General features: G+C 33.3%; 1 protein-coding gene across 1 annotated transcript in view; it reads right to left on the bottom strand.

Moving 5' to 3' along the window:
• Positions 1-4,003: 4,003 nt before the first annotated feature.
• Positions 4,004-24,741, bottom strand: part of LOC143042159 (uncharacterized) — a 43,828-nt gene continuing 23,090 nt past the window's right edge. The window contains exons 13-18 of the mRNA XM_076214423.1: positions 20,017-20,127; positions 18,478-18,573; positions 11,341-11,469; positions 9,769-9,897; positions 7,388-7,489; positions 4,004-4,285 (exon numbers count right to left, since the gene is read on the bottom strand). Coding sequence (XP_076070538.1) covers positions 4,077-4,285; positions 7,388-7,489; positions 9,769-9,897; positions 11,341-11,469; positions 18,478-18,573; positions 20,017-20,127 — 776 coding nt within the window. The 3' untranslated portion in view covers positions 4,004-4,076. The remainder of the gene's footprint in view (positions 4,286-7,387; positions 7,490-9,768; positions 9,898-11,340; positions 11,470-18,477; positions 18,574-20,016; positions 20,128-24,741) is intronic.

Here is a 24,741-nt window from a genome sequence, read left to right as displayed (position 1 = left end):
AAGCTTCACGTGATTTTATGTAGACAATTTAATAAAAAAAAAAAAATAATTGAGAGTATTAGCAATGTTTTTGTTAATGTTGTTTAATCTCGAGATAAATCCTGATTTGTAAAACCACCGTCGCTCTAGTCTTTTTTTATTACCGTTACAGTGATTATTGCCTGAAACAAAGTAGGCCGAAATTACCCTGACTGCTCCCTACGTGTACTTCCTAAAATAATAAATAGGAATAATTGTTGTTATCAATTTCTAAGTTTTGTCATAACATAAACCCTGCTTAGTGTTACCGTATAGACATACACGCTCATTTTTTTTTGTTCAGTTCACCCTTGAGCATCTTAGATCTGACTCTATATTCCTGCGTGATAATCGGAAAATTGGCAAATTTAAAATTACATTAAAAAAAATCAAAATTAAAATCTTTCGTTTGACTTGAACGGAAATTAAAAGATCTTCCAAACGCGAGGCTACATTGTAGCAGCTATTTTTGTAAAATCTAATTAATTTGATTTCATTTTACATGTTCGTAATTAAACTTTTATTTTTTACTCAATGTGACAGGAAGACCATTGCACTACAACGTAACCACCACCGCACTTCAGCGTAGATATCAACAAGTTAACGTCATAATGTCACCATCGCACTTCAGCGTGTTAACCATCGCACTTCAGCGTATACCATCGCACTTCAGCGTGACCATCGCAGTTCGGAGTACCATCGCGGTTCCAAGTCCTACATATATAGATGGGTAAAATATGCACGTGAAATACTTTGGCGGTTTAAAAGGTGGGGTCCCGTTATATTATATAAAGAAAATTTGCGGGTGTCATTTATCGAAAGTGCTCGCTCACAGTAACTACGACAGTTTTTGCAGTTTATTGTGTCATAAGAATGTGTACATATATATTGTTTGTATTTATATTATGTTGGTTTATAATGTTATTAAACATTGCTTACTAGAAAAGAAAAACGAAGTTACTGCGAGCAACTAAACCTCTATCTAGAGTTTTGTTTTATTTATTATACCAAGGATTTAGTAAAGAAATGTTTTAAATTCGGACGAGCATGGCGAGGGAGAATTTAATAAGGTTTAAATGTGTTTAATGAATGTTTTTCAATCTTAGTCATTATGTTCGTCTGTTGAAACCTGTTGAAAGATCTTTTTCTCAGTTCCGTTTTGTTTTTATAAAGGGACGTAACACCACTACTAGCCTCGTATGAAATATGCCCCGCCCCCTACTACCTAATATGGAATATAAAGGGACGTAACTCTACTACTAACCGTGTATGAAATAAGCCCCGCCTCCCTACTAACCTAATATCAAATATACAAGGTCTTCACGCGGACGCTTTTAACCAATCATATTCCTAGAAATGTATAGGAGGTAAGATAAAGTTGATTGTATATCCCCTTTTTTAAGTAAAACAATGTTTGATAGAGGGACCAACATGTTAAATAAAGTAAGATACGTGTAGTAAAAATACAAAATATCAAGGTACCGTATTTAAGTTACCTTTTTCGTATGAATGTTCGTCAAATAATTAGATAAAATAAAGACCAGCTCTTGCTCTCGAAACCACACTCGAAGGTTATGTGAAGTAAAAACAATCTTCTAATATATGTTCAATAAAGGGTACAAGATTATTGTATTTGAGTATAATTGTAAAACTATATTTGTTGCCAAATAATGAATTGAGATAAATAATCATTTTTTGATTTTGCACACTTTGATCTATCGTAGCGATCGATGGTTTGCGATTTTAATTAAGTAAAGCCCCAGTCCCACTAGACCACGATCGCACCACGCTCACCGCGATCTAAATTAAATTCAGATCGTGGTGAGGTCTCGGTATGAGCGGCATGAAAATGTAAATTTTCGTTGCTTTCACGATGCTACTACGTCCTCTTTACGCTTCTACAACGATCTCGCTACGATTATTACACGTTCTCATCGCACTTATTCTGCGACCTTACTACGCTTATCAAGATCTTTCTACGCTCATCACGTTCTCACTACGACCATACCACGAGTTATCCGATTGCAACACGATCTTACCACGCTTCTACTGCGATTATAGCTCGTTCTTACCACGATTACACGACGTTCAAACCGCGATCTTAATACGGTCTCAACAATAACATCAAAATCGTGTTCCATATCAATACAGTATCATTCCTTCAGTTCTATTTCTGATTAATACGTAGATTTCTCGAAAAAAAAATACAGTCATGCAACAAAAATCTACTAGAACACGTGGGCGTGGTGTTAGGGTTGATGTAGAGGCAAATGGAGCTCTGATAGTAACGAATCTTGATCAAGTAGAGATGTCGGACCGACCAATCCGACCTAAATTACCACCTATTGCTGGTCCATAAAGCTGAAATGACAATATTTTAGTGAACGATAGCAGATATGAAACAGATGTGTCAATAGATATAGGAAGATGTGGTATGAGTGCCAATGAGACAACTCTCAATCCAAGTAACAATTTTTAAAAGTAACAATTATAGGCCAAGATACGGCCTTCAACACGGAGCCTTGGCTTACACCGAACAGCAAGATATAACAGGCCCCAAAAATTACTAGTGTAAAACCATTCAAACGGGAAAACCAACGGTCTAATCTATATGAAAACAAGAAGCATGTTGAGCCGTTAGAAAAAATGGACAAGAAGTCCCAATTCCATACAGACAAACAAAACCTGGAGAGAATTAATATATTTTATGGGAAAAAGACAATGAGAATAATGGTCGTAGTATGAACGTAGTCATGTCGTAAGAAGAGCGTGATGAGGACGGCAAGGGCGTGCTAGAATCGTACTATAGTCGTGAACAGCGTGGTATAGTCGTAGTGGAAGCGTAGTTAGGTCGCGGTGAGTACGTGATGGTCGTAGTGAGGTCGTAATAACGTCGCTGTGAGATCGTAGCGCAGTTTCTCCGAATAGAATCACGCTTTCGCTACGCTCTCACTACGATGGTACAGCGACCTTTGCGATCTTACTACGATCTTAGTACGCTCTCACTACGCTTCTACTACGACCTGATTTCGCCACGACCGCACCACGATTGTTTTAAACATGTTCAAAGTTTGTCACGCTCATCACGATCTTGAAGACCTCGTCACGACCGTGATACGACCTTACTGCGATCTACACGATCGTACTACGATCATTAAAATTTGCATTTTTTTCACAGATCGTAGTGCGATCGTGGCCTAGTGGGACTGGGGTATTAAAGACATGTTAAGCCATGACGTTCTCAGTTTATTTTCGATATATGAGTTTGACTGTCCCTCTGGTATCTTTAGTCCCTCTTTTTGAGTGGCCCTCTCATATCTTTTGCATCAGTGTGATAATGTTTTTCAATTGCTGCTACATTAATATTGATTCATATTTTTTTTATTGTTCCAAATTACAAAAGTCTTGAGAACAATGATTCACCTTGTTCCAATCCATTTTCACTTTGAGTAGATAAGAGTCACTAATACTAAATCTAAACAATCTAGAATAAAACAAACTAAATATAGCATTAACAAGAATGTGTTCAAAGTACACGGATACCCCACTCGCACTATCATTTTCCATGTTCAATGGACCGTGAAATTGGGTAAATATCTAATTTGGCATTAAAATTAGAAAGCTTATATCATAGTGAATATGTATACTTAGTTTCAAGTTGATTGGACTCCAACTTCATCAAAAACTACCTTGACCATAAACTTTAACCTTGAACTCGCACTTTCATTTTATATGTTCAGTGGTCCGTGAAATTGGGGTCAAAAGTCTTATTTGACTTTAAAACAAGAAAGATCATATCATAAGGATCATGTGTACTAAGTTTCAAGTTGATTGGACTTCAGCTTCATGAAACACTACCTTGACCAAAAACTTTAACCTGAAGCGGGACAGACGGACGGACGGACGAACGAAGAGACGGACGCACAGACCAGAAAACATAATACACTTCTAGTGGGGCAAAAAAATCCTTTTTCAAAGTAAAATAGAAACATATAATGCAGATGATCTGAACCTTGTATTAACTTTGTCGCCATATTGATATACTCAAGGCAAACCAACTATTCTGTAAATATAAGTTCATTTTCGTTGTTTTGGCTTTCAGGCGGTTGATATACAGCATTCACATAACTATAAATGGCTGTCTCTGCTAATGCCCTTTTTTTCTTTAATTGAAAGACAACGAATATGACGATACAAAGCACGACTAGGCCGATACTTCCTCCGATAATTGTCGATACATGTATATTAGTCAGTCCAGACGAATCATCTGAAATACAAGAAACCGCATATATTAATAGCACATTAATTGTATTTATCACATATTTTGTACTGATATGTACGTTTTTGCATGGCCAATAATAGCCGGAAGTCAAGGTTGGTTATCAGCCCTCAGGGCCGATATCGATATCAGCCCTCGAAATCCATATCAAGCCCCCGAGTTTAACTTCCGGTAACCTGTCAATCAAAGGCTATTTGTAAACAAGTTGAACACAATGAAAAGAAATTTAAAAAGTTACAAATGTGCTGTAGAAGAAAAAAGTAGAAATCAACAGTGAAAATCACAAAAGTTCCCGTAAAATTTTGACGTCATGAGGAATTTAGAAAATATATGACGCCACATTGGAATGAGTAGCGATATAGGATTCTTCCTAAGCATTTTTTAACATTTGTAATGTAACACTTTAAAGTCGTTTAATATTTGCAATTCTTAGAATTAGTATATTTATTGTTAATTATTTCTGAAACTTTTCACAAAACGTTGTTAACCTACTGTGATACGAACTTTTTTTTAACTCACAGTGATACATTTATCTTTTTTTTTTTGTTAAATATCTTTTTGATTTTTGATGAAATATCAAACATAATTAGGTGTAAGCTATTTGTTTTCTCCTGCTTGAAAATATCTGATAAATAGATTATGACATGTCATTTTCCATATGGTCCATGGTATCAGCCCACGACCCATATCAAGCCCTCGGGCTAAAGCCCTCTGGCTTGATATGGGAGTCTAGGGCTGATACCAGGGCCATATGGAAAATGCCATGTAATAATCTATAAACAGCATGTGCATTTGACAACAAGCATGATGGAAAGTACTTATCAAAAATATGACTTTCACCTTGTTTGAGATATCCCTCACAGTAAAGTACTCTTTTAATTCTTTAGTAGATAGTTCTCAATTTAATTGTTTCACGACCCTGATATGTATATTTTTATTTTCCAATCAAATATACATTAGAAGAATGATGATATTTTATATATATGCATACACATGAAAAGTATACAAAACAACACCACAATATAAAAAAAAAATATTTGATATGACCATAAAAAAATAGAGATATACTTTATAAGGTTGATTACCATGACATAAAATGAATCGTATCAAACTATTCTAATTCAACTGACAAAAATTGAAAATATCAAAAATATCGATCTTTTTGGAGAAAGTACATTATCTTTTAGCAAAAATTAATTTTCAAAACAAGATATTAGCAAAACAGAGAGTATTTGGATACAAAATATCAGATCAAGGGTATAGCGATTTTAATTATTTCTTGACAATACTAGGTTTTTGTATTCACAATCCGTACTATGTATCCGAGCAAAAACTGAAATTTTTAGATGTGTATGCTATGTTTATAAAGGAGCTACGAAGGTTTATGAATGAGAACAAAACAGTATCTCAAAACGTATTTTTCATAAAGTTAAAAAGATTGATTTAATTGATGGAAAAAAAATAATGTTTATATTTTATCATATTCTGTGTATTTTCCTGGATACTCAGAAAATATTTCACAGGGATACTTTATTGAAGCTTGGACAATGAAGTAAAGTTGTAACAAGCAATTTAAAGAATAAAGAATATTTATTTGTTGTAAAAAAAAATAAAAAAATATCGATCTCCGACGAAAATTCAGAACGGAAAATCCCTAATAAAATAGCGAAATCAAAAGCTCAAACACATCAAACGAATGATAACACCTGTCATATTCCTGACTTAGTACAGGCTAAACCGTTTGTCGAAAAGGGTGGATTCAATCTGGTTGTATTGCTTACTAAACCTCTCACTTGTATACAATTCCATAATATAGATCACGATGTGTAAACAAAACAAACACACATAATAGGTAAAAACATAAAAAAAAGTGTTACAGCAGTAAGAATTGTGTTATAATCTTTATAATTATAAAAACAAAACAAAACAAAACAAAAGGGCATTCCGACAAAGCACATTCGCAATACAAAAACAAGAATACAAAATTCACCATAGCACTATAACACAATGACGAGATGTATATGGATCGAGCCACGTCGAATGCAACTATCAAAATAGAAAACAGTAAAAGTAATAATGTACAATGAAACATAAAATACTACTAGCACACGTTATGATGATGATAAACAACTGAACTGATCTTTTAAAATTATTCAATAGAAACCGAACAACGCTTGTATAATGTTAAATTTTCAATGACGTAGATTAAAAATTTACAACAGAGACTATATAGATATGCATAAAAAACAGATAGTCATGTGCGACATGAACTAGTACAATTCAATAATTTAGCAGGTACAACGTGGCTGAGTATTTATACATCCACCTGAACAGTGCGATTTAAACTGGTATAATTCTAGATTTTTAGATTTGACGAAGTTAAAGGAATTACAACAAAGACTGTTAGTTGTACAACCCGAATCTTTCCCAAATGAGTCCTTCCTAGATCAAGCACTACTAAGCGTGCGGTCTAGGTTTGCAATAGTAAGTCGATTGAGATCTACCTTTGTGGCCTGATAAATGTCAATATATAGATATAAGAAGATATGGTATGAGTGCCGATGAGACAACTCTCAATCAAAGTCATTATTTGTAAAGTTTAATCATTATAGGCCAAAGTACGGCATTCAACACGGAGCCTTGGCTCACACTGAACAGGAAGGTATTATTATTGGCCGAACATTACTGGCAGTGTAAAACCATTCAAACAGCAAAACCGACGATCTAAATCCATATAAAATCGAGAAACACGTATGAGTAACATTGCAATACATGCAGATATTTTTATGTCCTTAAACATTGTTGAAATGCTGTTTCTTTACATATATAAGACACCTGAATTAATTTATACACTCAACAAGTATAATATAACATCCTTAAGCATATTGTGAAAATGGATCTACGGTTTTTATAACTTTCCCAACCAAATATGTCGTCTTGCTAGCGCTGTTCCTTTTGGCATTTAGTGAAGTATTTTGCCTTACAACCCCTATGTTTTTACATGTGTTTTTTCCTCTGATCATAACCTAATATCCAAGAAACCCACACAAACTAATACGCAATATATACAAATGAATACTCGGTAATTACCTATATTCCTGTCTGTGGTATTATCTGTGTAGGACTTGATAGTTGTAACTTCCTTTGGCCGTGTAACATACAAATCTGCCTTTATTTCATTAGTCTGTGTTACTACAAAAATATGAATGCTGAACATTGCTTCATTTTGACATACCGAAAGCTGGACTCATCATAAGAACATGTATCTATAATACTAAAATTACGAGGTCCAATTTGTTAGCCGTCATCACGTAAAAACGACGAATCACAGAATTCAACTTTATATATAACTAATATAGTACAAAGGTGTAGATTAAAAATTACACCACTCCAGGCCCTTTTGTTTTCCACGTAATTAATATTGCCAATAATTAAAAGAAGTTCCGGGTCGAGTCCGATACCGATACCAATAGTATATTCACCTGTTACCTATTACCTTATCTGCACGTTCCACATCTGACAGGCGCACCACCAAACGGTGTATTCAGGATTAATATGCTAAATGCACGGGTCATAATGGTGTAGATTAAAAATTACACAACTCCAGGCCCTTTTGTTTTCCACGTAATTAATATTGCCAATAATTAAGAAGTTCCGGGTCGTGTCCGATACCGATACCAATAGTATATTCACCTGTTACCTATTACCTTATCTGCACGTTCCGCATCTGACAGGCGCACCACCAAACGGTGTATTCAGGATTAATATGCTATATACACGGGTCATAATGGTGTAGATTAAAAATTACACCACTCCAGGCCCTTTTGTTTTCCACGTAATTAATATTGCCAATAATTAAGAAGTTACGGGTCGAGTCCGATACCGATACCAATAGTATATTCACCTGTTACCTATTACCTTATCTGTACGTTTCACATCTGACAGGCGCACCACCAAACGGTGTATTCAGGATTAATATGCTATATACACGGGTCATAATCAATTGTCAAATTGTTACCTATTGTAATATTTTAATCAGTAAGACTTTCTAAGATAACACTACGAATACTAAAAATCTGGACTAAAAATAAGCCGTATAGGTACAGTTTTCAATATGTTAGTGGGCATGATGTAAAACAGCGAATCAAAGAATTCAACTTTATTTATAACTAATAGAGGACAATGCTGTTGATTAAAAAATACTCCATTCCAGGACTTTTGTTTTCCAAATAATTAATATTACCAATAATTGATTAGTTCCAGTTCGACGGGTTCAAACAGAAAGATTTGAAAGCAGAGAAAAACTGTGTATCTTATAATTGGCATGACTTTATTATCAGATGACAATACTAATACTAGAATAAGGCTTGCGCATAGTTATATACTTTAATTCAGTCACGGACCCGTGATATCACGGGTGTGTTCTAGTAATTATTATTATTATTATTATAGTTAATTGGATATTAGAGATTAATTGTTATCTAACATAACAACTGTTTACAATTATTTATATATATTTGAGTATAATATTAAAAATGGATACCAGGAATCCTCAATAATACTACAAGTTAAACATAGTTTTTTTTACCTCAACAACCACACCTTTAGATTATATTCTATGTTGACTGCTGAAATTCTGATATTTTTACCTATAATGTCAGTTTGTTTTGTTAACGCATCGTTGTCAAGTAATTTGATGCGACGACGTAATACAAATGAGAGGTTTAGCTAGCTATAAAACGAGGTTCAATCCACCATTTTCTTTATAAGACAATGCCTCAACCATGTCAAGAATATGACAGTTTTTATCCATTCGTAAGATGTGTTTGAGCTTTTGATTTTGCCATTTTATAAGGGACTATCCGTTTTGAAATTTCTACGGAGTTCAGTGTTTTTGTGATTTGAAAACAAAACAACCAACAAAGCATGACTCAGCTTAATTTTCGACTGTTTTTCCCTTTTATCTGTTGGCATAGAGACAACTGGTTTTCCTTACTCGAATTGACTTTTTATGCAAACTGTTAATGTTGTTTGAAATAATAACCGCATTAAAAACTAAACAAAACATTACAAACAACCAATAAGGAAACAAATTTTAGAATTGATAATTAAAAAACTAACCTTATGCTAAATTAAGTGTTTCAAAGGTCAAAACAAGCTACATAAATATTAATTTTCTGCTGAAATGACATCTTGAGATTGTATGTATTACATGTTGAATTGGTATTAATTGTAGATAAGAGTTCATTCTCTTAACAAGAAACAGTAACAATGTTCATGTTCGTTAGGTTTTGTGAACTCACAGCTTGAAGACATAATATCATGGCATACAAAATTGGTAACTCCCCTACACTAACTGATACATTTTATAATCATAAACTTAATATTTTTGACGCAACAAAGGGGAGTGCGGCTAACATCACACCTAAGTTGCATGTCCATTAATTGTGAAGACGAGAGAATCAACTTACAAGTCGAAAGAGTGTCATTGTCTTTGGTGTTGACGGTCTGACTGACATTTGACGATAATTCTTCGTTAGAATCAGTGCTCAAGGTAGTTGTTATCTGTTTACCCAGCTCCTTTCTGTATATACTGCTAACTATAAAGTAAAAAAAAACAATGCTACAAGTAAGTACAAATTAACTGTTTACAGGGAATCTTATTTTGAATCTACTTGTAATTTTTCAAAGCATAATTATATGTAGTGGACACTTTTGTTGTGCGTCCCTTTGAGTTGAATAAAATTGAGAATGGAAATGGGGAATGTGTCAAAGGAATGAAAAATGAAGTCGTTTTTAATTATGGATTACTTGGTCGAACTAAAGGGGTATTAGCTTTCAAATCTATATTCACCGATTTCACTTCAGTTCTTATATTTGATGTATAACATTCTAGTACTGAAACTTATGTCCGAATTACAATAAGTCTGAAATAAGAAATTAACAATGCATTGACTCGATTATACATGGCGGCATTTCGAGTATAGTTTAGTCTATAATCTATCTAATTTACCATCGAGGTGACATCTGAAGACTGCTGACGGTCACATTGCCCGATATCAATATAAACATAAATATAAACACATAGCGACCCCGTACAATTGGACTTTTCTAGGTCTGTTTGAATTATGTTATAGGATAAAAATCATCATTGTTTTTTATCTGTATGAGAACGATTTCTTATCGATTAAAGCAAGCACATAAACGGTTCACTTTTGATTTACTTTCCATGTTAAAATTCTTTTCCTTTTAATAGCTGAACACGATTAATAACTGCGAAACCCATCTCCAGCTTATCGGTTAAATTGAAGCTAACATGGATACGGATTAAATGGGGTCATATTAGTGAATAAATAACAAGCGGTGTTTTTCAGACAATTTTGACAAAAATTGAATAAAAGCGAATTATGTTTCCATTATATATACAACTTTTTCACTTTCATTAATGATCGAACATTTTTTATGTATATATATCGTAGCCAATTCCCCTTTTAGATAAAAAAAAAAAAACAACCCCAAAACTCCATAGATAACCTGTCATTTAACTTAGGGGATATATACTAAGGGGGAATGAAAAACATTGTGATATGTATACCTTTCATTACGATTGAATATTTAGTTAGGTTTTAAACAATGTTGAAGCTAACACAACTTTCAGGAAATGCCTCCAACAAGTCAAAAATATTTTAGTTTTCAAGTTGAGCGTTAGGTTTGTTTGGTCTACATTAGTTTGTTTATCAAATACGTGTATTTTTACAAATAATACATAGTACCTTATCAGTTTGTTGGTTTCGGGTTTTTTTTTTGGGGGGGGGGGGAGGGGGGTTGATGTGTAGGAACGAACCGATATTTGAAAGAAAGAAGCAAATCATAAAAGATGGAATCAAAAACGATAATAGAAGTAAACCGGTCATCATGGACAAATAGACTATTAACTGTTACTGCTTAAAACAGGTGAGAGGAAAAGTGAACGCACAAAAATAAATAAGTAAAGGGAAATTAACAGACCAATATAAAATTATTCTTAGTGTCCATATGTTCACCTGTATAGTTTTCAGTTACAGAATCTTCTTTTATGTTTTCATTTGTAGTATTCTTTTGATGAACTGTCGTTTCCTTGACAGTGCTGACTTCACCTTCTGTAGGCTGGTCTTGTGTTTCATTGTTTAATTCTAAATGTGATAAATTCATTCTTATTATAGCCTAAAAGAATAAATACAAGTTTACTAACGAATGGAGCTATTCTCAATCATGCCGCCGGGTTCTTAACCCAAATGACGACTTTTTTTTTATGTACATCTTATTGTATATTCTTATGCATGGAAAACATGTGCGATATTTTGATTAATTTATACTCTCCAAGTCGAAACATAATGACAAATCATACAAATTGATATGAAAGATTCAAGAAAAAAAATGACGTATGAAATTTGTTCAAATAATCAAATATCTGCACTTTACGATTTGATAGTACAGTATGAAAAGTTGTCGGATATCATAATAAACACAGTTACCACATTTTAAACCACCAAAATGACAACAGGAAGTCAACTTGCAGCTTTCACAAAATAACAGTTTTTAATCTATGTGTAAAAATATATATCGACGTGGTAAGAAATCCAAAGAAATCTAGAAAAGCTGCAAACAATTTGAACCAAAACTTTCAAAAATCTGAATCCGCAACAAATTATCCAAAAAAGGAAAATTAGAAATTCAGATATGTCATTTAACTCATTCTGACGATGTCCCTTATATGAAACTGTTTTATATTTCGATCTTTATCTTGATATTAACAGAGATCGATAACTTTTAACAAAAATCTCTGACAAAGCTGATTGTACTCTTAACTTGTCGTTTCACATCAACTGCACACTGCTAGTTAATCGTATAGTGTCTACATATCTTGCTTGATATCAAATGCTCGTAAATGTTTTTTTTTTTATAAATTTCCTGTTACAAAACATTAAATATGTCGAAAAACTAAGGAATTTCTTATCAAGGGAATAGGTTACCTTAGCCGTATTTGGCACAACGTTTTGGAATTTTAGGTCCTCAATGCTCTTGAACTTTGTACTTGTTTGGCTTTATAAATATTTTGATCTGAGCGTCATTGATGAGTCTTATGTAGACGAAACGCGCGTCTGGCGTACTAAATTATAATCCTGTTACCTTTGATAACTATTTACACCACTGGGTCGATGCCACTGCTGGTGGACGTTTCGTCCCCGAGGGTATCACCAGTCCAGTAGCCAACACTTAAGCGATTAAGTGTTGACATGTATATCAATAATGTGGTCATTTTTATAAATTTCCTGTTTTCAAAACTTTGAATTTTTCGAAAAAAAATAAGGATTTTCTTATCCCATGCATAGATTGCCTTAGCCATATTCGGCACAACTTTTTGGAATTTTGGATCCTCAATGCTCTTCAACTTTGTACTTGTTTGGCTTTATAAATATTTTGATATGAGCGTCACTGAGGAGTTTTATGTAGACGAAACGCGCGTCTGGTGTATTTAAATATAATCCTGGTACCTTTGATAACTATTCCCATATAATTGACAACAAAACAAATCTTCAACAGAGTTACAAGGAAGGGAGAGCAAATAAAATCACTTCATAAGTTTTCCAACCACTTACACGAATTTGTTGTTAGAACAATGTCTGTGTCCCATGTGTGATTTTACATGAAGACTGAGTATGGAGTGCTTGGTCGATGATGCATGTAAAACTGAAGTCGGTAACAACGTTACAAATTAAAGATAACTATGATTAACGAATGTAAGAAAAGATAAAAACCGATGGTTGAAAAATGAGAGAATAGACATACCTGCATAGTCTTCAGCACCATATTTGGGTTTTACGTTCTTTCATATGGCATTAATTAATGACACAAAGTAAAGATTCAGTTTCTATGTAATAAACCAAAAGTTTAAAAAAAAATCGAGAAAAACTCAATAATATTATTCTTTCAAGCATATATTTAAGTTAACGAACCAAGAGAGAACATAGATCGCTATTTTGACATCGACATTGAGTGATTGAACTTGTGGAACACATGATAATGAGACAGTATTCTCAAACACAAACAACCAAAAGACAATTTATAGAAGGTGAAGTTGTAACTTCAATAAAGTACTGGGTTATAAACAGGAAGTCCTGCTCTATATCGACAGATTTGAACAATACGAACCTGAAAAGATGTAATACATTTTAAACTTAAAAAAAACAAAAATGAAGAAAGTCGACAGGTAAAAATTTGTTTAGTAAAGTTTTTAAGAAAACTAGAGGGTCCAAGGACCCTGTGTCGATCACCTGATATTTCTATTTACAATTGATGCATGATAAATGCAACTGTTGTACTGTCGTTTAGTTTCAGAGATATAATACTAAAAAGTGCATTTGAAACCTGTTTTATTTCAGCCATGTGTGCAGGCAGGGTCATCATACACAGTGGTCCCTGGATATCCTAGTGGTGATTTAAACCAAGTTTGTTTAAATTTGACAGTTGTTTCAAGGGGGAATTTTGTAAAATTTATCTAACGAGAAATGCAAAGTAAAGAGAAAGTTGTGAAGTTGTTTTGTTGTTGCGCAACCCCCTGCTCCCCCTTTGCCAAAAAAAACAAAAAAGTAATAAAAAATTATCATATAAGGGCAATCTATCCTATTAATGATTTCTGCAAAATTCAGTTGATTGTGCAAGGGTTGTATAGCCAGCTGATAAACAATTTTACCACATGTCAGATTTGATCTAAATGCTTTGGTTTTTGAGTGATAAGCCAAAAACTGCTTTTTACCCCTATGTTCTATTTTTAGCCATGGCGGCCATCTTGGTTGGTTGGGCGGGTCATCGGACACAATTTTTAAACTAGAAATACCCGAATGATGATTGTGGCCAAGCTTGGTTTAATTTGGCCCATTAGTTTCAGAGGAGAAAATTTTTGTAAAAGATAACTAAGATTTACGAAAAATGGTTAAAAATTGACTATAAAGGGCAATAACTCCTAAAGGGGTCAACATACCATTTTGGTCATGTTGACTTATTTGTAGATCTTACTTTGCTGAACATTTTTGCTGTTTACAATTTATCTCTATCTATAATAATATTCAAGATAATAACCAAAAACAACAAAATTTCCTTAAAATGACCAATTCAGGGGCAGCAACCTATCAACGGGTTGTCTGATTCATCTCAAAATTTCAGGGCAGATAGATCTTGACCTGATAAACAATTTTACCCCCATGTCAGATTTGCTCTAAATGCTTTGGTTTTTGAGTGATAAGCCAAAAACTGCATTTTACCCCTATGTTCTATTTTTAGCCATGGCAGCCATCTTGGTTAGTTGGCCAGGTCACCGGACACAATTTTTAAACTAGATACCCCAATGATGATTGTGGCCAAGTTTGGTTTAATTTGGTCCAGTGGTTTCAGAGGAGAAGATTTTTGTAAAAGATAACTAAGATTTACGAAAAATGGTTAAAAATTGACTATAAAGGGCAATAACTCCTAAAGGGGTCAACAGACCATTTTGGTCATGTTGACTTATTTGTAGATCTTACTTTGCTGAACATTTTTGCTGTTACAGTTTATCTCTATTTATGATAATATTCAAGATAATAACCAAAAACAGCAAAATTTCCTTAAAATTACCAATTCAGGGGCAGCAACCTATCAACGGATTGTCCGATTCATCTCAAAATTTCAGGGCAGATAGATCTTGACCTGATAAACAATTTTATCCCATGTCAGATTTGCTCTAAATGCTTCGGCTTTTGAGTGATAAGCCAAAAACTGCATTTTACCCCATTGTTCTGTTTTTAGCCATGGCGGCCATCTTGGTTGGTTGGGCGGGTCACCGGACACAATTAAACTAGATACCCCAATGATGATTGTGGCCAAGTTTGGTTTAATTTGGTCCAGTGGTTTCAGAGGAGAAGATTTTTGTAAAAGATAACTAAGATTTACGAAAAATGGTTAAAAATTGACTATAAAGGGCAATAACTCCTAAAGGGGTCAACATACCATTTTGGTCATGTTGACTTATTTGTAGATCTTACTTTGCTGAACATTTTTGCTGTTTACAATTTATCTCTATCTATAATAATATTCAAGATAATAACCAAAAACAACAAAATTTCCTTAAAATGACCAATTCAGGGGCAGCAACCTATCAACGGGTTGTCTGATTCATCTCAAAATTTCAGGGCAGATAGATCTTGACCTGATAAACAATTTTACCCCCATGTCAGATTTGCTCTAAATGCTTTGGTTTTTGAGTGATAAGCCAAAAACTGCATTTTACCCCTATGTTCTATTTTTAGCCATGGCAGCCATCTTGGTTAGTTGGCCAGGTCACCGGACACAATTTTTAAACTAGATACCCCAATGATGATTGTGGCCAAGTTTGGTTTAATTTGGTCCAGTGGTTTCAGAGGAGAAGATTTTTGTAAAAGATAACTAAGATTTACGAAAAATGGTTAAAAATTGACTATAAAGGGCAATAACTCCTAAAGGGGTCAACAGACCATTTTGGTCATGTTGACTTATTTGTAGATCTTACTTTGCTGAACATTTTTGCTGTTACAGTTTATCTCTATTTATGATAATATTCAAGATAATAACCAAAAACAGCAAAATTTCCTTAAAATTACCAATTCAGGGGCAGCAACCTATCAACGGATTGTCCGATTCATCTCAAAATTTCAGGGCAGATAGATCTTGACCTGATAAACAATTTTATCCCATGTCAGATTTGCTCTAAATGCTTCGGTTTTTGAGTGATAAGCCAAAAACTGCATTTTACCCCATTGTTCTGTTTTTAGCCATGGCGGCCATCTTGGTTGGTTGGGCGGGTCACCGGACACAATTAAACTAGATACCCCAATGATGATTGTGGCCAAGTTTGGTTTAATTTGGTCCAGTGGTTTCAGAGGAGAAGATTTTTGTAAAAGATAACTAAGATTTACGAAAAATGGTTAAAAATTGACTATAAAGGGCAATAACTCCTAAAGGGGTCAACAGACCATTTTGGTCCTGTTGACTTATTTGTAGATCTTACTTTACTGAACATTTTTGCTGTTTACAGTTTATCTCTATCTATGATAATATTCAAGATAATAACCAAAAACGGCAAAATTTCCTTAAAATGACCAATTCAGGGGCAGCAACCTATCTACGGGTTGTCCGATTCATCTCAAAATTTTAGGGCAGATAGATCTTGACCTGATAAACAATTTTACCCCCATGTCAGATTTGCTCTAAATGCTTCGGTTTTTGAGTGATAAGCCAAAAACTGCATTTTACCCCATTGTTCTATTTTTAGCCATGGCGGCCATCTTGGTTGGTTGGGCGGGTCACCGGACACAATTAAACTAGATACCCCAATGATGATTGTGGCCAAGTTTGGTTTAATTTGGTCCAGTGGTTTCAGAGGAGAAGATTTTTGTAAAAGATAACTAAGATTTACGAAAAATGGTTAAAAATTGACTATAAAGGACAATAACTCCTAAAGGGGTCAACAGACCATTTTGGTCCTGTTGACTTATTTGTAGATCTTACTTTACTGAACATTTTTGCTGTTACAGTTTATCTCTATCTATGATAATATTCAAGATAATAACCAAAAACGGCAAAATTTCCTTAAAATGACCAATTCAGGGGCAGCAACCTATCTACGGGTTGTCCGATTCATCTCAAAATTTTAGGGCAGATAGATCTTGACCTGATTAACAATTTTACCCCCATGTCAGATTTGCTCTAAATGCTTTGGTTTTTGAGTTATAAGCCAAAAACTGCATTTTACCCCTATGTTCTATTTTTAGCCATGGCGGCCATCTTGGTTGGTTGGCCGGGTCACCGGACATAATTTTTAAACTAGATACCCAAATGATGATTGTGGCCAAGTTTGGTAAAAATTGGCCCAGTAGTTTCAGAGGAGAAGATTTTTGTAAAAGCTAACGACGGACGACGACGACGGACGACGGACGACGGACGACGGACGACGGACGACGGACGACGGACGACGGACGACGGACAACAAGTGATGAGAAAAGCTCACTTGGCCCTATGGGCCAGGTGAGCTAAAAAGGGCATACTAGACAATTTTACAAACACAGTTTATTATCCACATATATGCATGTGAATGTCACAAATTCTACCGTTGTTCAAATGGTTTCAAAACATAGATAATCTAATGATTGTCTAATCTTGACATTTTGAATGCAAATAGAGAGTAGGATGGCCACATACTTGTTGATAGTCTTTTTTTCAAATTTGCCGTAAATCAACTCGATTTTTTTGGTATATTTTTACTGGCTTATAAGATAATCATTTGTAAATCATTCTTTAATGGATGACATGAAATCTTCCAATCAAACTCTTGCACATAAAAAAATCCTCGTATTTGAAAAAAAAATCTACTAAACACTTGAAAGCAGAATTATGAAACGGTCTTAAGATATTACTTGACCAGTATAACGAATTTTTAAATATTTTGTTAGTAAAATAATTTAAAAAAAAACTTGCTTTAAGAGCGAAATTATTTAAAAAGAACATGATCGACGGTTCTTGCATAACGAAATGAGAAGAAGAAAATTTATTTAAAAATTAAGACACAGTAACAAAACAGAACGGTCAAATTAAAAATTTTATTTTGTTTTTATCTTTTCATCTGCAGATCCTTTTAGTCATGGATTTGGGTTTTCAATCACCTACACGAATTTGTTTACTGTAACAAATGGTGTGTCCTATTTCCGAATTAACATACAGACTGAATATGGACTGCTTGGTGGATGATGAATGTTCAGATCTGTGAAAAGGAAGTCGATATTTCTGGTGGCAAAATATATTATAAATAAAGGCAACAGTAGTATACCGCTGTTCAAACTCATAAATCCATGGACAAAAAACAAAATCGGGGTAACAAACTAAAACTGACGGAAACGCATAAATATAAGAGGAGAACAACGACACAACACTACAATGTAACTAACACACACAGAAACGGACCAAGCATCAGACAAAATCCTACGAGAATAACAAATATAACATCAAAACCAAATACATGAATTTGAGATAGACAAGTACTTCACAAATGAACGAATAACGAAAACTGGTGGTAAAATGTAAGTAGAAATTCAAGTTTATGGGTATATTTTGTTCATGTTAAATAATTATTTTACCTGTAAAGACTTTAGTATCATGTTTGGCATTTATGTCTTCATTTGGAGTATACAATTGAAAAGCTGTCGTTTTCTCATCACTGCTATATCCATCAACTGTTTAATCAGTGAAAAGATAGATTTAGTTTATATCATTAATTTAATAACATAAAGATTCAGTTTCTATTTAATCTAACAAAAGTGACAAAAAAGTCGAGAATTAACTGAAAGGTACTATTATTTAAAATATATGTTTTATTAATGAACCTGTCAAGAACATAGACTTCCTTTCAGACATTGACATTGAACAATTGACCTTTAATTCAGTAGGGACTGTCTGACAAATTTGTCATCTGACACTTCTCCATATATTCGAAAAATATGAATGAAAGAAGATATGGAACACACGACAATAAGATGTACACGAACAACACAAACACCCACAAGACAACAAAATGTCAACAAAACACTGTTTTTTAAACAATAAGTCCAGCTCTAACAAAAGTGACAAAAAATTAAAGAATTAACTGAAAGGTACTATTATTTAAAATATATGTTTAATTAATGAACCTATCGATAGTGTAAGAAAGCCGAATCTGCAAAAAGTGTAAGCAATTAAAATTTAAACTTTGAAATCAAAAACAGACAGCATCGCACAGATTTTCAAAGGAGTGACTAAGATGCGTCGATTTATTGTATTGGTTTCGGATGATTGCATGCCTTTAGACCAGGTTCAACCAACCTTTTTCTCTTAAAATGTCATGTCCCAAGTCAGGAATATGGCAAATGTTATCAAATAGCTTGTTTTTATGTATGTTGGCGTTTTTTTGTTGCACTTCAGTTTTCCGGTTGATCCTTTGGTTACCGCTCATAGTTGATATGATTCCTCGGTTGAGGTTTGTAACCCGAATTGTTTCTCAAATTCGATTGCTGACCGTTGAACACCAATATACTAATGTTGCCTTTATTTATGTTCATGTTTATAAGTAAAATATTTAAATAAAAGGTCACAGTAGACAATTATTCAAATACAGTTTATTAGTCACACATAGCCTACCGATGTACAAATCGCAGACAATGGGGGAAATATTTAGCTGCTTAGAATGAAGCAAAAATGAATGACAAAGATACCGACCTATAGGGGAAAATCAGAAAAGGGGAAATCAATAAAAAAAATGGGGGAAAAAATGAAAAAAATGCTCGACTGTATAAACAAACGACAGAACGTAAAGACAATATATGTCAAGATCCTGACTTGACATATGAATTTTCAGAACAATTACAAAAGTTAAAAAAAAATAAAAATCTGACTGTCATTTGACGTCGACTTTAGATAATTTCTGATATTTGTAAACTGAAAATAGGTCTAGACAAGATGTTTTATAACCAACTGAATCAAAATAATCAAAACACTGCAATCTGAAACTAACTATACATGCTTGGTGATTGGAAAAATAAACAGATTGGTGATTTGTTGTTAGATCTCTAGTTACCAAAGATATAAAGAGTAAAACGAATGGAGAGAAAAACATAAAAACAAACCTTGCTATTTCAAATTACCTTTTGTTTCAGTTATGTCTGCCTCTGCACTTAACGTTTTGTGAAGAGTCGTCTCCTCGAGAGTGCTTAATCCTTCTCTCACTAATAGACTTTTTGTTTCATTGTTTACTCCTGAAAGAGATAAACTTATCATATATCCTTAAAAAATTGTAGAAAAGGAATGCTCAGCAAAAGAGAGCTGAATGATACCAACGGGTCATCCAAAAACCTCAAATAAACCGGCAACGCAATGACAAAAACAAAGAATAAAAAAAACAACACATACAACAGTTTACAAAAAACAAAAACAATTGAGAACTAAAAATTGAGAAAACTATGAAAAATCAATATTGGTGCGGGTACCATATATCAAATGAAGTGTTTTCTTTGTAAAGAACGTGAATGAAGTAATCTATAATTGTCTCGTTAAAAGAGTTGCGGAACCTTTTATTCATGATTAAAAGAATTCGCGTTTTGAATCTAAGTTATAAGTTTGTTATGATAATGCCTACATTGATCCAACATATGATAATAGTTAAAACTACTTGAATAAAAATGTAGTGATTGTTTCTCATTACATTATGCAACGTGTTAACAAACACAAACGAGTACAATGTCCTGTTAAATCGTTGACTGAATAATAAATGCAATAATATGTGAAATATTATTATATTTGGTCGGAATATATTACTGACTCTCATACAAATTAGGTCGCATATCATAAACACAGGAGAATCCGGCCATCAGTCAAAGCGATAAATCCATACAACATAATCAATTAATCAATCGACAACTGAAATCACACATGAAGTTGCAACATAACACAGGTTTCGTTATAATATGTTAATCTATATATAGTTTAAAAAGCTTAAAACTGTGGAACATACTCATTTGTCACTAATTCACCAAATAAGGAACATGAAGATCTGAACACTCTTTTTATGAATGTTTTTCTTATAAAGTTTTTCGTTTTTTTTTCTGATGAGAACGCCATGTTTTCTATTCATACTGTGTACAGCAACTGTTTTTTTTTAAAGCAAGCAAATCAATAAGAACTGGAAACTATATATGCAAATATCCCTGGAAAAAATGTTCTAGTTGTTATCCATTCGTTTGATGTATTTGAGCTTTTGAGTTTGTAATTTTATAAGGGACTTTCCTTTGTTATTTTCTTCAAAGTTAGATTTTTTTGCTTTTTACTCTTTTCGAACATCAACAAATGTTGTTCTTATAACAAACCCCAAAAGAAAATTAAACTGCTTCTTTTTTTATTGAACAGTCAAAAGTTGTTCGGTTCAATTCTGCCATTGCATGTCATTTATAAGCAAGATTATAATTTATGGTAAAGATCTGTTATAAAGATGATATCGATAAGACCGACATGTACAACTCCTCCCATTCATTGCATTCACCAAATATTGTAGCTCTATTGCGTAATAAACTTGAAAAAAACCCACTTCAAAACAAAAAAAACCCCTTAACTTTGACCAATGAACCATGAAAATGAGGTCAAGGTCAAATGAAACCTGACAGACAGACATGCACACCTTTACAATTATCACATACGCCACACCAAGCTGAAATATTGCCATAAGTACTTGGAACATCAAAAAAGACATAACATCCTAAGTTTGAATTCTTACAAACATTTCATACACTACTGCTTATGTGTTAATGGTATCTGTGAAACGGATCGAATCATCAAATGAGGTCGAGGTCATTTGAACTCTAACAGACATGTAGGAGTTGTACGGAACACACATACTAAATTTGGTATCCTACTTTTCTTTATAAGTGAGAACTTCACATAACAATACAAATTGTATATTTCTTAAGCATTCTGAATCATGAAAAAATAGTTCAAGGTCAATGGACATATGACAGATGGAAATTTCCAGACATAAGCTATCTGCATACAAGGTATGAAGCATCCATAAATTCATCCTTCTGATATATAAAGCTTTGCACAAATATTTAACGGCTCCACCGCTGTCACCGATGCAATCTTCTTGGCGCGACGATAAGAAGACAAAACCTAAGACAAATCTTCATGTTTACAAAAGTAGATTTTCATAATTATTTTGGCTCAAGCTGATAGTATGCCTGGCATGATAAGCAAGACACAGACATCGTATCGTGCTACTCACTCTGTAATTGTAATGAAGGCTGTAAAATGTATGTATTGTCGTTTTGACTCGTTCTACGTAATAAATCTGTTCGGCTAAGTTTTCATGAAAAGAGCGCTCGTGTTAACCCACACTTGCGTATCGTTTTAATGTAGACTAGAACACACCCGTGATATTACGGGTCCGTGACTGAATTAAAGTATATAACTATGCGCAAGCCTTATTTTAGTATTAGTATTGTCATCTGATAAAGTTATGCCGATTATAAGATACACAGTTTTTCTCTGCTTTCAAATCTTTCTGTTTGAACCCGTCGAACTGGAACTTATCAATTATTGGTAATATTAATTATTTGGAAAACAAAAGGTCCTGGAATATGAGCATTGTCCTATATTAGTTATAAATAAAGTTGAATTCTTTGATTCGCTGTTTTACGTCATGCCCACTAACAAATTGAAAACTGTACCTATACGCCTTATTTTTACTCCAGATTTTTAGTATTCTCATTGTTATCTTAGAAAGTTTTACTGATTAAAATACTACTAATTATGACCCGTGTATATAGCATATTAATCCTGAATACACCGTTTGATGGTGAGCCTGTCAGATGCGGAACGTACAGATAAGGTAATAGGTAACAGGTGAATATACTATTGGTATCGGTATTGGACTCGACCCGGAACTTCTTAATTATTGGCAATACTAATTACGTGGAAAACAAAAGGGCCTGGAGTGGTGTAATTTTTAATCTACACCTTTGTACTATATTAGTTATATATAAAGTTGAATTCTGTGATTCGTCGTTTTTACGTGATGAAAGCTGACAAATTGGACCTCGTAATTTTAGTATTATAGATATGCAAATGCAATACGGTTTGTTTTAGTTTTCATTCAAATATATTTGCATTGCAACATTCTGAAGAAACATTAATTGTTGAAATGCCTATTATAACCATATTCCATTAAAACCAATTACGTTGCTACTGAAATTGTTGTGTTACCTCTGCTGAAGATGTTTGGTCCCCAAAAGAATCAGAAACCTAGGTGCTTAGTACGTCGATACTAGCAAGAACATGTAATTGTTCTAAACTTATGAATGCGTATTACTGATGCATAGGTATAGATTCCGTCAACGTTTTTTTAACGTCACAGCTATCGACGTTTGCATTAGTGTTTTGATTTTCAAATAATTGTCCTTCAACAGCAACGACAAGACAATGCTTGTTCAAATACAGATCTGATGTTGTTCTTTGTAGACATATGACATTTCTTGTCTTTTCGTTTGATGTGTTAAGTTTTTGATTTTGCCATTTGATTAGGGACTTTGCGTTTTGAATTTTACTCGGAGTTCAGTATGTCTGTGATTTACTTTTTGTTTTGTTATTGTTATTGTTTGAAAAAGGTTAAGTTGACTTGTATTTTTGAGATAACTCTTTCTAAAACTTAGCTTTATAAATAGCAACAACGATTAGTTAGGCAAGATAGAAAAGTATCACAAGACTGGAAATGTCACTCGATTGTAGGTTCGAATCTTTGTCATTAATTAAATTTGTTATGAACTTCTATTGATTGATTTCTTATACAATAATCTAAAATAACTGTTAACAACAAAATTAAAAAGCAAGCAAATAATAAATGACAAATTACAAATCATTTCACACGTCTGCAGACAGGTTTACTGTGACCAATTTACTTTTAAGAGGGGTCTACTTCCTCTACAGAAGATTTAGTAAATATTTTTGCAAATAAAATTAGGTGAAAGAAGTCACTTTAATATAAATGATTGTTTTTATTTGATTTCATTTTCATTCATAATAACTTCAGAAAATGTTTATTTATAAATGGCATTTGTTTCGCAAGATAAGTGATTTATACAGTAAGAACTTTTCTGTTTCAATAGCAGATCAAGGTGGCATTGTCAACAAAACCAATGTTTATTCAAGCAAAACGTTGTGAAGTTTTTCAATCCTTTCATAATCATGCTAATTGTATAATATTGTGAATTTCAATGTTATCTTTTTTATTTACTTTTTTTTATAATCCATCGTCAATTTTTATGTCAAAACAGTCACGTTTTTACCTTAAATTACAAATTGTACACGGTTCTAGGCAGAAACAAATAAAGGCCAATGTAAACATAAAAACAATGTTCCATTAACATTAAAATTTTTGTTTTCGACCCCTTTAAGCATAATATATAAGTCAACAAAAGAAACGATATTCGGCAATGTATTTTCCATATACTGAAATTGTATACACTGTACCAAGGTAAATAATTGCCAAATTGGTCTAATCTTTACAGTGGTTTTTTTTTTATCAAACCCATTGATTTAAGAGATATACACGAAATTGTTTATTTTTGTTGTACTTTTATTATTTCAAAAATCGTATTTTCACTCAAAATTGAAAAATCATTATCAATACTGAAAATTTGAAACTTAAACATTTTCTGCTTAAAATTGTTAATGCCTTTGCAGATAATTGAAAACGTAATTGTATATCTTCGAAGAAAATAAATTAAATGCCGAGTTTTGTCATCATTTTCCTCATAATAAATTTGAACCCTGTATTCAATAACTCGGTATTTTCTAACTTTCCAATTTGGTCAGATCCTTTTAAT

Source organism: Mytilus galloprovincialis, chromosome 8, assembly GCF_965363235.1.
Source record: "Mytilus galloprovincialis chromosome 8, xbMytGall1.hap1.1, whole genome shotgun sequence".
Lineage (NCBI taxonomy): Eukaryota > Metazoa > Mollusca > Bivalvia > Mytilida > Mytilidae > Mytilus > Mytilus galloprovincialis.
This window is presented reverse-complemented; position numbering and strand designations above follow the sequence as displayed.